The 16,922-nt window shown below is 39.0% G+C and overlaps 1 protein-coding gene across 1 annotated transcript in view; it reads right to left on the minus strand.

Annotated features, from left to right (window-relative positions):
- The window catches only part of THSD4 (thrombospondin type 1 domain containing 4), a 288,225-nt gene that overhangs the window by 223,764 nt on the left and 47,539 nt on the right, over positions 1–16,922 (minus strand). Inside the window, exon 5 of the mRNA XM_032195197.1 lies at positions 11,370–11,799. Within this exon, the coding sequence (XP_032051088.1) occupies positions 11,370–11,799 (430 nt within the window). The remainder of the gene's footprint in view (positions 1–11,369; positions 11,800–16,922) is intronic.

The following is a 16,922-nucleotide window of genomic DNA, read 5'->3' on the forward strand; positions in this document are numbered from 1 at the left end:
ATTTTTCCCATTGCTGATTTCACCTTTGCACCACAAAGTCCTCTGAATTTATCTAGGAGAGCCTTTGAAGTGTCACCTGAGCATAACTTTGATTAACTTTGAAATGTATCAGCCAAATAAACCATTAATGCATAATGTGGTAGCTATTAGTACTTTACCTTTCTTCCCTTCAACAGCACTTCAGTATGCCTAATAACAGGGGAGAAAGATCAACCCAGTAGAAAAATAAGCAACTCTGCACAACTTTACGGATTTGTGGCTTTTTTGAATTCTGACAGATCTGATTAGACTGAAGTAACTTATTTTACTTCAGATTTTCAACAGCTTGTAGAAGATTCAAGTCCAGCTTCAGCTTTAAATTAAATCTGAGTGACTCATCCACCCCATACAAAGCACCCACTGATCTAATGTATCTGACCAGAAACGTCTGGCACCGTTAGCTTAGGAGGGTCTCACCAAAGGGCTATAGGAGGCAAACCAACAGTACAGTTCCCCAGTAGTACCAAAAAGGTGTTAAGAAAATCATCCATTTCTGGTTACTGCTAAATTTTAAAATGTTATTCCAAATAATAATAATACAAAAACCAATAACTGGATTTTAAAACATTAGTTTAACAAATAGAAAATGAAAAATAAATACTGAAAACAGATCCCGCTGGAAGAGAACATCATCTGGTGTAAAGCAATACACAAGTATGCTATGGAAGCCAGTGCTACGTCAGTTCACACCTGCCAACGATCTAGCCAGTTGCCTGTTGCTAGTCTTTTTTGATCCAGCACCAGACCAGATGACTATCGACCATTCCAAAGCCATTTTTTCAAAATACAGTTATTATTTTACTGTCCCAAATTTCTTTTATTGCCCAGTTCCCTGAGCAAAGTACTTCAGTATTGAGACTGGAGCGCACAGAGGATATTCTTTACATGATCCTAATCAAGCATTAAAAACTTGGCATTTGCAACAAAAATCTTAACTACTCTGTACAACAGCTGTTCAACAGTGGTATCGCTTTTTCTATATAACTATGATGCATTAAACAAATCCACCAAATACAAGATTCCTTCCATTCAAATATCTATTTATAGAAACACTACATAATGCTCAAGGTGCTTAAACTGCACACTACTGCCTCGTTTAATGGGAAATCAATTAAAAAAATAATTTCCATTTGACAAAACCTGGCTCAAAGTCTGAGGATTGGCTTAGCATGGAAGCTTTCAGCCTTGCTTCTGATCCAGTGTCTCATCTGTCTTCATTGTTGAAATACATCTTAGGAACAGCACGTTTTTATAGTCCTCAGAAAACGTGAGGTTTATGTATTAAGGATAGTTGCTTTAATCAAATAATAACCACGGCTAAAAACAGGTCAAACTTTTCTAACAGTTTCTTTTTTTGTAAAGTATTTCTTTATATTAGAAAAATGAGTCACTCCAAAACCTTTTCTGAAAGGCGCTGTGCCTACCAGCTTTGAAAGACCCTGAGCCAAGCGCTCATGTAGCACAGCTCTGGTGAAACCAACAAAGAAGGTGGAGGTGAGATATTTAGTTCTTGCAGTTTCTAGAAAATTATGCCAAATTAATAAAAACACCTACTGCAGTTTCAAGCAACATTTCACTTCATTTAAACCCCTTCTTTCTTTCTTTCTTTCTTTCTTTCTTTCTTTCTTTCTTTCTTTCTTTCTTTCTCATTTTCCATTATTTCTGGGTTGTAGCTTGTGTGTCACATAGGTTTCATTACTTTATTCTTTTATTTTACACCAGCATCATCAGTGGAAATAATGTGGAAATAATCCTCAACGAGTTTTCTTCATGAAATCCTGATCAATTTAAATGGAAATTCAATTGTAGGCATTCCATTTAAACGCGCACTCCCTGTGTGGGACGAGGGATTACCTGAATAGGTCCAGCAAAAAGACTGAAAGATTAGGAAGGTTTTTGATTTGTATTACCACAATACTCCACATCTTAATTAAAAATAAATAAATATGGTAAATAATCGGTGTTCTCAGCAAAGAACTTCTATTTTACATGACAATCAGGGAACAGAAATGTTTAGAGGAGTTGTGTTAAGCATAAACGTACAGTTATGACATCTAGGGTGATTCTGGTGAATCCACTGAGAGTACACTTATTTATTTATTTATTTATTTTTAAAGATGACCCACCTTTCTTTTTTTTGGAACATTTGTCTTCCACGCAAAGTGAACAGTTGTAGAGCACCATACACATAGCTTACCCTTGGCTCCTGCAACCTCTTAATCACTTGTAACAGAAAGCGCAGTATTATTCGTATGTTAGTTTTTTTGTTTCCATCAAAAATCACATCCACAGTTTCTGATACAAAACATTCTTAACCTGTTTAACTGCTTCTGCAATGTATTTTGTATTTTCCCCCAGTACACTGAGAGTGTACTGACATCTCAAAAAAAAAAAAAAAAAAAAAAAAAAAAAGTGCCACTTTAAACTAGCTGATACATTTACCATATCTTATAATGCTTTGGTACTGCTACAGCTGGTAGCACTGTCTGTTTACTTATGAGTTCATCCAACTTTAACCGTTCAGGCTAAAATTTTCCACTCCTGGTATCTGTCTTAATCTCATTTTTTTTTGACTGAAGTATTTCATCCAAGAATGAGTCTAAAGGAAAACAAGAGGGGATAAGTGTTTTATTTTTTTCCCATGCTTCAAACAGTCTGATTTTTATTTTTTTCCCCAAAATGTAAGTGCCTGTCTCCTTTTAATGAGTGAAACGGAGTCAGCCAGGAAAGTGCTTTTTGTCAAGAACGCATCTTCTGCCTTTTATATGGAAATTTATCCAAATATAGCCAAGCCACAAGCTTTTGAAAGAAAATACTGATAATCAGACTTTGCACATGCGCAGTAAAAACTTGTTGAAGTTTCACAGCTAATGTACTGGAACAGTCTGTTTACAAGAGGCATAATCCAACTGAGACTCACAGAGCCTGATCAGTTTTCCAGCAATTACTGGTACGTGCTCCTGAGGTCTGTTCTGGGGGCAGGCACTAGGAACGAACACAGGACATGTCTCTCTTCCGTTTTCAGGAGTGACCTTGATCCTGTTGCAGGCACCATGGATGATGCAAAGAAGCAAGACGATGCAAAAGAATGCAAAGAAATACAAAAAGCTGTCCCTTGAATGTATGGAATACCTTGCAAAAACACGACTAAAACTTTGGATTGGGATTCAAGAACTGACAGTGGATGAACAAATTGGCCAGAGAAGTGAAACTTGAAGAAACTGGAGAGAAGGCAGGGAACCTAAGCAGAAAGGAGTGGGACTGTAGGCAGAAGAAATGGGGAGATGAGATAGAAAATATCAGACAAGGTACTAAGAAAGTGAAAATTGCTTCTGCTAGAAGGTAAGGAGCACAGATGGGCTGTACTTGGAAGAATGGATGAAACACCTGTGTTGGAAAAAAGAAAGTGAACACCATGACAAAGCATTTTCATTGCCCTATAGTACTAGTAAAGCATAAACTCCTACCACTGGCTCAACTGCAACGACCTGATCAGTCCTGTGAATACTGACCTACCACGGGACAGAATTCTGGTTTTAAAGGCTTCTTCTTTTTTGTTTTGATACTATAAAGTTCCATACAGTACACTACAGGACATTAAAAGAACACATAACCTCAACTTAGAAGACACAAAATTGCCCTTGCAAAAATTACTATATAATTATTTTTTTTTTTTGTGCCTAGGAGGCCCATTCTCATCTGTGTGATTACACTGTTTTTCCGTATGACCTCTGAATCATTCATTTTGCAGGATGGACTTATTCCGGGGATGAAACAGGAATGTTTAATTTGAAGTTGCTTCTGTAATCACTGTCTCCTTAACTATAGAACCTAGTAGGTATACAATGGATGTGCACGATAAAGGTGGGCTGCAGCTCCTGGAAGCGGGCACTGCCACTTTAGGGAAAAAGTTCACCTATGGTGCAATTTGCTTAGTCCAATCCTTTCTCAGTTTGTGCATAACTAGGTATTTTCCAAGACAATTAGTATGCTTGCTATCTTTAGCAAATGATAATGCAACCAAAAATACAGAAAAAGAAAACAGTACATTGCTTGGCTAGGACGCTATTGCAGCTAAAAACAGAAGATAGCTGGCAGGGAGGGGCACGGGCTATTTCCCTGGCTTCTACCCACCACAAATCACCCATTGCCTCACTAACACTGCAGGGACAGATAAAAGAAACATGAGATTGGCTTTTCCACAACTGTAAGTCAAGAGATGGAAGATCAACAGCCTTACCCACCTATCACTAGAAAGAAACTGTTTCATTAATTAAACTTGCATATCTCTACATGTGCAATACGGTGCCTGGAAAGGTGTTATTTCTTGGCAAACACATTGCACACTTGACAAAGTACTTTGACAAAGTACAAGCAAAGCAGAGACAGAGCATCACTGCCTGATTTTTATGTATTTAAGTATCACCGCTGATTAATTATTTCTGGGTTTTGCACTGTTCTGTATGCAGTTAGCTCTTCATATGGAGAAGAAAAAACAAACAAACACATATTTAACTCTTTTGAGCACCACAGAGCATGTAGTGCCAAGTTCCTATTTTCAGCTCTTTCGAGGGAGAGGGTTGGTACTACCATCCTCCAACACAGCCACTTTCTTGTCAGGCAAGGGAACACCTTCTTGCCAGTTGTAATCTTACGTTTGTTTCCTAACTTTCTACGTGAGTTTTTGTTTGCAGATTCAGAGTCCTGGTTTAAAAAAAAAAAAAAAAAAAAGCACTAGAAACAACATTGCCAATAGACCACCTTCTCCTTCAGCAACCTTAGCTTAACTTTGGCAGCTTCTCCTGTATTTCCTTCTTCCTCCACTCACCTCGGTCAGTACAAGCGAAGACTGGGAGTGTACTGACGGGCATTTTCTCTGCAAACTCCTGCCATTATGTAATTCATATTCTTGAAAACGCATAGCATGTTACTATCATCAATACTGAAATAATCCATTAAAAATACCAGAAAAAAATTACTCCTTTCATGTACTAACGAAGATAGTGTCATCTATAGGAGGTGCTTTCTATGCCTGTGATTAAAGGGAACAGTTAACAACTGTTCATAAAGGCAACATTTAAAAAACATATTTTTAAAATTAATTCAAGGGATTTCCCTTCAACAAAAATTCTAGACATCTGCAGTTTCCCCTGCTTCTAAAACATGTATACAATTAAACTAACATATGAACAAAAAGCAAAATTCTTCCTTGAATTATAGGCATATTGAATAATTATGCATCAGAATTTCAGACAAACACTTTTGTCAATATCACTTGACACCAACAAGCAAAGTCAGGCTGGAATGCCATAAAATATCTCCAACAACACTTGATCATATTGATAAAAAAACAACTACTCCAATTTACAGGACTCTGTTAAACCAATCTACAGATACGTCAGGAATGCAACCAGCTGACTTCAGATGGTTGAAATTCCAAACTCCCAATTTTCACTGATTAGTTTCCTCTTCAAAACTTGGCACAGAGGTTTGAGCGATGGCAAGGCAATGCACCACTCAGTCACTCCACAGTAAAGTTTCACTGTGGGGGGAAAAAGTAATTCAGTTCAGCAGATATTTGAAAGAAGTTTCCAAATCACTCTACAGTATTTTTAAATGTTAATGCTGTTATTCACACAACTGATGAAGTGATTGGATACCATGGATCTTTTTCCCTCTTCCTCTCCTCTGTGATATATGCATTCCATTCACTCTTTGTCAGAATAAAAAAAAAAAAAAGTGACATCTCAGACAATTCCAATTGTCAAATCAAACCTCTCACTCCTAGACTGCTGAATAGTTCAGAAACAAATGATACACATTTTGTTTTTAATTTTGAGACGGTTATATAAATTAACGTTTTTATATCATGCTATTACTAGACATAAATGAAGGTCTGAATCTTCAGCAATCCTTAGGCATATCCTGCACTGTCCAACTTCAAATAGTACATAGATGTCCCAAATACTTCATTTATATATTACTAAATTGTCTTTGGAGAAAGATAAAATCTCATGATTTCTGTATGATGAGGTTATCATGAGAACATTACAGATCCTACTGATCATTTCTCCCTGGCGTGGAGAATACAGGCTATGCCTGTCTCCATCTATACATTAGCACATTTTTATGTGGCACCTAGCTTTTTAAGTCCATGTTTTCACAGTTCTTTGCACAACAGGGTATTAGAGCACGACCCTTGGACTCCTAGATGCTAGATTAGTTTAAAATAACTTAGAAGATTATGTTGCAAGTAACTGAATTTTAATTAAAAATCATAAGCCCCCGGACAAAAAAAAAGTATATAAATTTTATGATTTTTGCCATGTTACATACATTTAACTAGATTAATAAATAATTAACCTAGTAATAATCACTTGATGTAAAAGAGTTGACTTTGTGTACACAGCACGCTCATGGAATAAAACTGTTACAGAAAGCTTCTGAAATTACAACAACCTATTTTTCTTCATGATTTCAGTCATCCACTTTCACATAATATATTCAAATTATAATAAGCACATCATAATACCTTTTTTTTTTTTTTTTTTTTTTTTTTTTTTCCCCTACTGCAGCCTTCAGTTGTTGAAGGGAGTTTCATAAAGTACAAAGAGATGCAGAGGAAACGCACAACTGTGGTCCAAGAGCCCCATCAAAGGTGTCTCTGTGCAACTCTTGAACACGAGGGACAATTGACCAAACGAAGTAGGATGTTTTACAAGCAGTATCTCTGTGCCACTGCCTGGTAAGGTAAGTCTAGCAGTGGTAATGCATTCTGTATTAATATTTATGAAGTTCTGCTGCAAATATCAACATTGAAAGAAATGCCAGTACAACCCAAAGTAATGTAAACCCACATAAGCTTTTAATAAGTTTCCTATACAGCCACAAAATGTCAGAGTACCAAACATCCACACAATCCCACATTGTTCGAAGGGAAAATTCCTGACATAAAGTCAAGGTTGTTTCCCCAGGAAGAGATAAGTCATCATAACCCAGCTTTTCCACTTATGTCAAACACCTACTCTACACAAATCTCAAAAAGAGAATAAACAAACCACACAGTAGCTCTTTGGGAATAAGACGGGCTTTTCAGTTGAAAAAAATAAAGTTACCTTAAAAATACATAGCCATCTATTTGTCATTTTCTCATTATCTGAGCATCCCAACAACATTCCAGAATGCATGCTTCCTTACAGCTTTTGTGAAAAGGCCTTCAGAGAATTACATTTTCTGTTAAACACAAAATTAAATATTTCCACTTACACCTCTGTTGAAAATTTAAATATGGGCAATACTTCAATGGAGATGTATGGAAGTAGTGGAAAACATCAAAAACTCTTGGGCAGAATGCCAACAAGCTGGTGACTCAGTCCAAGATCCCATACAGCAAGGGAACTTGCCAATGCCTACCTATGTGGTTAGGTGACAGAGCACGTCGGTTTTAAATGGACTCAACACAATCCTGCGGAACATTTCATTCCTATTTAATTAGGATAAATTAGAATTCTGCATCAAAAAAAGCCTTCCACTGGAAAGCTGGACTGACTCATACCAGTCAAAATTAGCATCATCATCATTAATATTCTGTAGGCACTGAAGTGAATGGAACAATTTACCCCACCGTGGTAGAGCTAGGGATTGGCCCTGAACCTCTTACCTAACCTCAGCTTAGTCTTCCATACGTTTTGGCTTGTTTTTTTTTTTTGCAAATTCAAACAAAAGCAAAAACATAAACTGTATCAAGAACATACCTTAGTCAATAGCTAAAGAGAACTTAGGCTGTATGTGCGTTTTGTGTTGCTCTCCATGGTGAACCTTGTATATGAATTCCTCTGACTATTTTTTCCATGCTGTTTGCTGTAGTGTAACTGAATCACAGAACAGTCACCATCTGACTTTACAAGTTCCATACCCAGAGCATGGATTTGGTCACGCTTACCACGTGCCTGCAGACCGAACCGCATGGGTGCAACCTGGGAACCGAGGACTGCAGAAAGAGAAAGGAAATGAGCTGTGGGGCAAGCAGGGCACATAGCACACTGAGTGTTAAACGTCCTTACCAATAAGCCACAACTCACTGTGTGTCCTACAAAAATTACATTAAATTAGATAAAATTGACTTTTTAAAGGGTTACACTACTCTGCCTTACCAAATTCACACTGCACAAGCAGGCTTGAACATCCAGAGCTGCCTTGTGAACACTCCTCAAGCAACCCTCAGCCTGAAGTTAATTTACAAACACGCTCACACATTCAGCCACTCACAAAGAGCTAGCGACTTGGCAGTGCTTGTGAGAATCAGTAACAAAAAGGGTTCAGTAAATAAATGTTCCATTTCAGTCGTTTCCTCTGTTCTGGTGACAAAACGCAAACAAGTTGGCATTCAAACTCTACTCTACTCACGCGCCCATGTAATTCTCCTTCCTCTAATACAGGGGGAAGTAACAAAGACTTACATCGATCCTTCACTTTGGAGGAACTTAAGACTACGCTGGGAGAATCTTTCTGCATTACAAACAGCTTATGGTCGCAGTAAGATCCGACTACTGCCCTGTGTGAAGGAGAGAAGCGCATTGCTTGTTTCCTGCATGCAGAGGTGCCGGGCAGCTGTGTGCCTGGCGGTGGGCACGAACAAAGCGTGGACACGAGGCGCCGAGGAGCGGAAGCCACTGGTACGAGAGCATGGCTCTGATGGAACTGCCAAACCACTGCAGCCGATATCAGCACGTCCTAGGTTCGCTCTAACCAGAATGCCTAAGGTTCACTTTTATGAACCGAGCTGTCAGTCATGTAAAATGAGTTCAGCTATTAATGAAAAAAAACAATAAATGTACAATAATGAGGAAATGACCTAATGGACCACGGCACATTGACTTAATTTGTTATTAATTAACTGCCCTTAGGAGAAACTGTAGAAGGAGTGGCTAAACACGAGGATAACTTAAGAGATTATTTTCTTCTCCATAAACGAGATTTTCTGTTTTGCTATGCTCCGGAAAGATTTAAAAAAGAAAAAGTATTAAAAAAAAAGAGAGAGAGAGACTGTTCTCTGCATGCTGTCAAGGCCTATGGTACATGTCACTGATGGTAAATTAAATTAAAACCCATGTGCTGAAGCATTTAATCAGGAAGAACAAGCAAACAAGATGAAACACTATCAGCCTTGTCTTGCTTTCATCCTGGCATTTATAGCTAAAACTGTTCTTAGCAACTTCTTTTTTATAGTTATATTAATTACCACATTCTAGAGAGAAAAATAGCCTCCAAAGCAGTCATGGCTTCTCTGAGGGGAACAGAAATACCATTAAATAACAACTGTGTAGAGTTCCATGCCTAGGAGGAGCTACATCATCTACAATTTCTCTTTATTAAAACTCTCGGGTAGTATTAACAACTTCTTTATAACTGCATTTATACACGCAACCGTGGCAAAGATGAAGCAACAGTATGCTCACCTATTTGGTTTCCAGAATTAACGTGAAAATATTTTCACTTATGTTTGCCTACTACCAATAAAAATCTGGAATGGCCAGACCACTCCTCATACTGAACAGCACTTCTTGTCACTGTCTAATTCACAAGCTCCCAGCCCTCATCTCTCCATCCTGCTTGTCATTCTCAACCAGTTTTCTCTACGAACCTTCCTTCTCCACCACCTGGGATTATCTGGAATTACTTCTTTCCTCCAGCTCATTTCTAACTTCCTCACCTATCAGCTTTTGCTCTCCAAAGAGATCTTTCCTGGAAGCCTTTTTGTTATATTTTGTAAATCATGCAGAATATTGCCCCACTTTTTGCCTTGGTGCAGTAAGGGACGAAATAGATATGGATTAACACAAGGAGATGCAATATATTGAAAAGGAACACAGATCCCAAACAAAGGCTTATCACATGGTGGTAAAACCCCCTAGAGAGTAATTCAAAGCAATACACAAGTGTTGGGTACCATCATAATGAAAGGTTTACTAGAGAAAAGCAGAGTTCACATGTTGGCCACTGAAATATTTGTGTATCACTTTTAAATGCAAGTGAGCAAATTCAGCACTGCTGATTTACCAAATTAACACCCACTAAGCAAGTTTATTTCCCTTTCCCTTAAAATAAAAATAAGAAAAAAAATCCAAACGGCAATGTGTAACGGGGACTATACTCAGAGGCTCAAAGCAACTTTTCCATGTTTTCCCTTTCAGAAAAACACTAAACCAACTTTCTTGACATTGGGTCTTTTCAATCACCTTCTCTGGACTCAATCAATGGACTTTATTCCTAAATAAAGCAAATGCAATAACCACTAGACTACCAGGCAAAAGACATTCATCTGACCTGCTTAAGTTACTTTTTTGTTATCCTGATCTTATGTTCTGTTACTACACTGCACTGTGCAGCCTTCCACTAAATGTGACAGGATTTCAAACAGGCAGAAGAATCACACGTTCACTCAGACATACGTGGCCTGATGTGTCAGCACACTGAGAGCACGCATGAGCACCCTGCTTCTAATAACCACAGAGGAGCTTCTCGACATTTGCAACATGACATTACATTCATGGCCCCAGTAAGACACAAGTATTAAGATGAGATACTTTAGGAAATACTTAAGTGACACAGCCAGGAACAGAATATTTTAGCATGGTAGAAATTGCTTGTGTGGAGAAATACTAAAACCTCACTGGCTTCCCGCATACAATGGGAGACTGCCCCAGAGCACAGAGCTACACCCAGCCAAACATTTTTGAATGAAGCAATAACACACTCAGTTTTATTTTAAAATTAACGCAGAACAGATTTTCTCTCCAATAAGCTAGGAGGCCAAAATCAAAGCACTGAGTTCAGATGCTAATAAAAGTAGCATCTGCTACAGAATGCACACAGCACCATGGAAAGATACTTAAGTGATCAAAGCTACTGGGTACTGGCCCTAATGCTATTTAGATCCTAAGCAGCACTTCCAGAATGATAGCCTTATCTTAGGGGACTGAGAAGTAGGAAGACTTCATAATATGGTATATTCCAAAGCCAGTTTTTCATTTCTTGCATGGAAAAAGTTTAACGTTTCTGTGACTTGGTTTCTCTGTCTATCGAATCGGAATTGCACATACTGGTAGATTTAGTGACTGCTTTAAATCCTTCAAGGGATGTTTTTAGGTAACTACTATATTACACATCTACTTTTAGTATTCACCAAGACACTTTTAGAGTAAGTACATGAAAAATACTCAAAAAATTAAAAACCAGTGCTCAACTTAACTTCTTGACTATATGAACATTTAGCACATTAGGGAAAACCAACAGCTGCCCAAAATTAAATACAAGAAATCCAGACTTACATTTGTGTTGCAGAGTTTATATTGCTTGTAGGTGCCAACGCATACAATAGCTGCAGCCCTTTGAGGCTGGGGCTGACCCTGGACTGCCTGATGGGATGCAGACCCATGATGGCTTGAGTCACTGCTATGAAACAAGTTTTGAGAGACTGGAAATGAAGATGTCTGATAAACTGAGGGTCCCAGGACTTGGTGTCCAGCTTGAGGCCCCCCTTCTTCTTGATAAAGATTCCCATGTTGAAGTGAAGGGCTAGCTGACTGGCTGTAAGAGTTCATGAGACTTGGACTCTGATGAAATGCGTGGTTCCTCGATGACTGTCGCTGCCTCCGAAGTTTCTGCGGCTGCTGACCAGTGTCAGTTTGTAAAGGCAAAATGTAAGGCACTTTTCCATATCCATACTTTCCTGGACCAATAGGATTTCTGTTTCTGCTTCTAAAAACAGGGAGAGAGAAAAAACAGTTACTGAACGAATAAGTGAATGAGCTATTGGATACTCACATAACTTGCTATTTGTCTAAGTTACTCAGTGCAAAGCAACAGTGGGGTGGTAACTTTGGTGTTCTTTTAATCCACAGGACTCTCCTTTAAGATGGAAATACTGAGAATCAAAGCCATATTCCTGAAACTCATAACCATGTTCCTGAGGAGCTTGAGATACATAACAGCAGGGAATCCCTACTGTGGATTTGGGTAACGACAGAGGAACATTTGAATGCAGTATGGCAAAGATCATTAAACACTTTCTATCCATTTAAAAGGCCTCCTGTGGTTCTGCCTCATTTGCTACTCAAATATAAACAGAGAGAAAAAGGATGGGGAAGATAAAAATATTACTAAAACATATCTGGAAAGGATGACAAACACAGGAAAACAGTCTTATTATGGTAGAGAACTTATTTTTTCCTCCCTCTGGCCAGCAAATTTAAATTTTACTTTTTGTTTTTGTTTTCTTTAAAGATACACAAGGTATGGATTAGCAACACATTTAATTAATAATTCATGACCTGCCAATTTATGTTTTCAAGATAAAAGCCCACCTTTCATGGTACATTACTAAAACATTATATAAATGTTTGACAGAAACAGAAGTTTGATGCCTGCTCTCTTGAACATGAATCTCCTTTTCACTTACTGCAGACCCCATGTTTTGGGCCATGTTAAGCATGAATAAAACCACATATGAGAAGTATAGTAAGGAAAAACCAAAGGCACGAGAGCTGTATTTGAGGAGAGAGTGTCTCAAAGGAGATGTCCTCATGTGCTGTCCTCAACGCTGAGGTTGATCCCCTACCTGAGCACACGTTGTACAATGCACAACTATGACAATAGCTTGAGAGTTTGCTCACCAGCACCCAGGACCCAAGGAGTTTCATTCACTCCTAATGGATCGTGATGGACAAACTCAGGCACAGGACTTGAAACCAGCATCACACAGCGATGCTAGTGCCCCACAGACGTGCCCCACCTCTGGGCACAGAACTCTGAGCCAGCCGGGAGGTGCTCGCTGGAAAGCTCCGTCTCCCACACACCCACAGAAACTCAGCAGACCCAGTCTAGAAACTCCCCTCCAAATTACAAATGAAATGAGTAATACGACATTTGGGTCATAGTACTGGAGAGGATTAAGCCTGGAATTTTATCTGCAAGCAACAGGCCCACTTGCACTCATTTTCCTTGCCATCCTGTGCAGCTCAGCGTCCCACCAGGTCTTGTTCTACTGCAGCAGTCTGAAGAAAAAAGTTCACAAAAATATTTCTCCCAGTTGAGAGCAATCTGTGAATACAGCTGTTCTGGTTAACCTTTGCAGCTCAGGAAGGGAGAAAAGGTCATTTTAGAAAAGGTCATTTGCCTTCTGTCCATAAAATATATTTATATACTTTAATACATATAAAATAATAGACTTGAACTGCAGTGAAAAACAGAGGTGATAAATTGACGTTCTTGTTTTCTAGAAACTGCAACGCTACAGGTATCAGACAGTCACCAGATCAAAGACTTTTCGTTGGGTTTGTTTTTTTCTTGTGTTTGTTTTCCTCCTCAGTCTTACATTCTCCCCAGACTCTTGTTACATGGAAACCGTGGAAGTCCTTTACTTAACATTCTAGCTTTGGGGCCACGTGGGGCTTTTAATCAATCTTCCTGGCTCAAGGATGTGTGAACAAGAGTGTTGATTTACCCTGGCAGATAAGCGGCCAGCACTCTCGGGCTGTTTATACCAGTTAATCTGCTCTGTGACCGTGATGGCCATTGCTGAGGTGGGTTTTTGGTGGTTACAGTAGAGAAAAGCAGTACGAGGGTTTCTGGTATTAAGGGAGGGGAAAATTAGCTTCCTGTAAGGAGACAGGACAGGAAATATAAAGAAATTATGAATGGCAATTAGTTCAGAAGATGAGACTAAAAACAAGGGGATTTAAATGAGCACAGTTTTGTGTGTATGTTGTTTGCTTCTTTGCTTATTTGTAAATGGCCATATCAATTGGCTTCTCCTACGTTGCTGCCATTTCTCATTTTTAACATAACCCTTAATTTCCAAACAAGAGTAAAATCAAGTTAAAAAAAAAAAAAAAGTCCTCCTTTCCTGAGATTTCTGGTCATATTTTGTCACTCTGGAAAAACTTCAGTATTAGAGTTCTTGCGATGCACCTGAGATTTTGGAGCAAAGTGGTTCATCTTGGAAAATAGATTCAAGTCCTTATTCTCACTGGCCCCAGTCTCTAAGGAGTCTGACCAAAAACAGTTTTCTCGCCAAGCCGACCACACCAAACCTGAAGGGTCCAAGACCCAAAATTCAGCAGCAGCTCCTGGCATGAAGGAAGGCAACGTTTAATTGCAGGGAGCACAGACTACGTGGGCTGCTGTCCCAAAGTGCACGATGGCCTGCTTCATGCCAGTGCCCTGGCAGGGACAGAGAGGCTGCCAGGTCTGTTGCAATCAGCTCCTGAAATTTATGATCTAGTCAGGTTGCTCGCATTTGGCATTAGCAGGGGGAGAAAGCTGAGAGTAACAGCAACAAGCCATTTGCAGACCAGTACAAGGGTAGGAATATGCTTCTGTCTCAGCCTTCTAATGCCAAATTTATGGCAGCAACAAACACTAGAATCTTCCACAGAGGAACAGCTGGACATGTCTGACCTGCCGCGAGGATGTGCTGGCTGGCAGTCTTGGAGAGGTTGAGCAAGAGGTCAGAAATGAGACTGATGTTTGACTTTTCATCTCCACTTCAGGGTCATGAATAAGAACTGAAGGATATGTAAGAAACTGCACGCAAACTAGGACTCCCCAGCCTGGAATAAGACAATGAAATGCACAAATCCCAGTCTTAAAGATAGCATAAATATTATAGGAAAGACAGACTCATTGTTGCACAAAGTGTCCCAAAGCTGCTGGAATCAACTCGCCAACTTATTTGCAGAAACTAGGAAAAAATGATTTTGAAGGAAGACATTTTCTTGTAAAATGGTTGATTGCTGCAACAACCATTCAACAACAGCTTCTAAGAAGTCAAAGCAGTAACAACAGTTACTACAACAAGTACTGTTAGTTACTATTTCATCTTGACAACTCCTTCTACACTGTAATCAGAAAATGGTGTTGAAATCCCCACTGATGAAGAAATGAGGCACCATTTCTGGTATCCTAAGATGCCAGCACCCTTCTGATGCCATGACTGCTTGCATCAAGGCTCACCCAGCGTGAGTCCACTCCTCAGAACAGCCAGGGCCAGCATAACCCAACTACAGCCGCAGTGTGCTGCTGAATACAAGTTTCATTCTGCTCAGGTGGTGCAGTAATTACGATCTGGAATTTTCACTGGAACACCCTTCCTATGAAACGGAAGGTTAACTGCTTGTAGCTGGGAATTTCACATTTCTTTCAACATACAAACTGCTGGAAACAAAGTGGAATACTCAATGTCTAGTTATTAACATTTTTATTAGTGTTTATGCACTCATTTAAACCAGTATTGCCTAGATGGAAACTATTCTTAGCTCTGTCTGTTTTGCCTTAAAGCACCTTTCCTTCACACTTGGCAACATCCTTAAAAATTAGGAATGTAGTTTGTTGCAATGCAATTAAGAAGATTGTAAAAATAGCCTGGTGGTAATTAGCTTTTGTATTTCTCAGGGTAGAAACTTCATAATCAGAATTGAACTAACCTTGGTGTCACTGTTTGATTTGTGCTAATTCAAACCAGCTCTGATCTGCTGGTAGGAGACGGAGGTAGGCGAAGCCCTGATGGCTCTTTGGGAGTTTTCAGTTGACAGCAGGACTTATACTTACTAATTCCTTCTCATGACCCTCATTATTCACTTCTCCTCCTCAAAACATGGTTTGGAAAGCTCCTCTTTATTGTTCTTTTTTTTTTTTTTCCTCCCTTTTTTTTTTTCTTCCCCATTTTTTAAATTCTTTAAAACAAATGAGCAAACCAAGCAACCAACCAACCATCATCACAACTCAGGTCAGAGCTGGGCTGCATTCTCATTTCCTGCAACAAGTAAAGGAAGAAAAAAGAATCGGCAAGTAACAGCACCCCCTCAACCTTGTGTCTTACCCAGACTTAAGCTAGAGTGACATTTTAAAAGCAGGAGACGATGCATATCTAGGTATGCTAAAAACCAACGGACTCATCTTTCTTAACATAACAATAATTAAGAAGAGCATGAGTAGGATGTTGAGGATGTACTGCCACAGAAGCGAAGTTTAACAACTACAGCCAACATCTCCCAGGCAAAAACTGAAAACCCAGAATGAGCAAGATGTGAGCTTTAAACAACTCTGACAAAGCTTTTGCTACGGAAAACCAGAGGGGAAAAATGCCACCAAGAACAGAGTTATCATCTAAAGGCAAATTATTGCTTTAGAGAAAATATACGTTGAAAAGCAAGTAACAGCACAAAGTGTTTCATGTCAGACCATAGCCAGTAGACATCTCTGATCTATTGTGTTTATCTCAAGGAGAGGCATAACAGCTGTTTAGTGCTGATCTGGCAATCTTGTTAGGCGTAATTCCCACATACACACACACCTCCCTGATAGTTCAGACAAATCTGTTTAGCACTTTAAAAAACAAAGTGATGAGCACCTTTAAACTTAAGCCAACCAAAATATATTCTTGATTTCAAAAACACATTTGCCCAGACAAGTACAAGAAATCAGTCTTTGAGCTGTTAGTGTAAGGACTGTAGCAATTATATGTTAAAATATGTATTATTGGCTAGTATTCTTATCGGTCTCATCATTTGCAATTTCTCTCATGTTAGGGACAAGTCAGCTGAGAATACCAAGAACTTTTACAGCACATTTTGAGCAACAAAAAGGGACTTTGTTGCAGTAGCTTTTCCTAACTGTAGCCCCACACATACGTGTCCTTCAACAGGCAAATAAATGCATTATCATTGCCTCAGAGCTTACCATCTAAGAACAATGCTTTGAACCTCAAGTGTTCTTGAGGTTCACTAAGAATGAAGTACTTCCTGAGCTGGTGGGAGGGTTATTTATATTGACAGAAACCCTCTTTGAACCAAGGATACATAACATCTTTAAAATACACAAGT

Source organism: Aythya fuligula, chromosome 11 (genome assembly GCF_009819795.1).
Source record: "Aythya fuligula isolate bAytFul2 chromosome 11, bAytFul2.pri, whole genome shotgun sequence".
Classification (NCBI taxonomy): Eukaryota; Metazoa; Chordata; class Aves; order Anseriformes; family Anatidae; genus Aythya; species Aythya fuligula.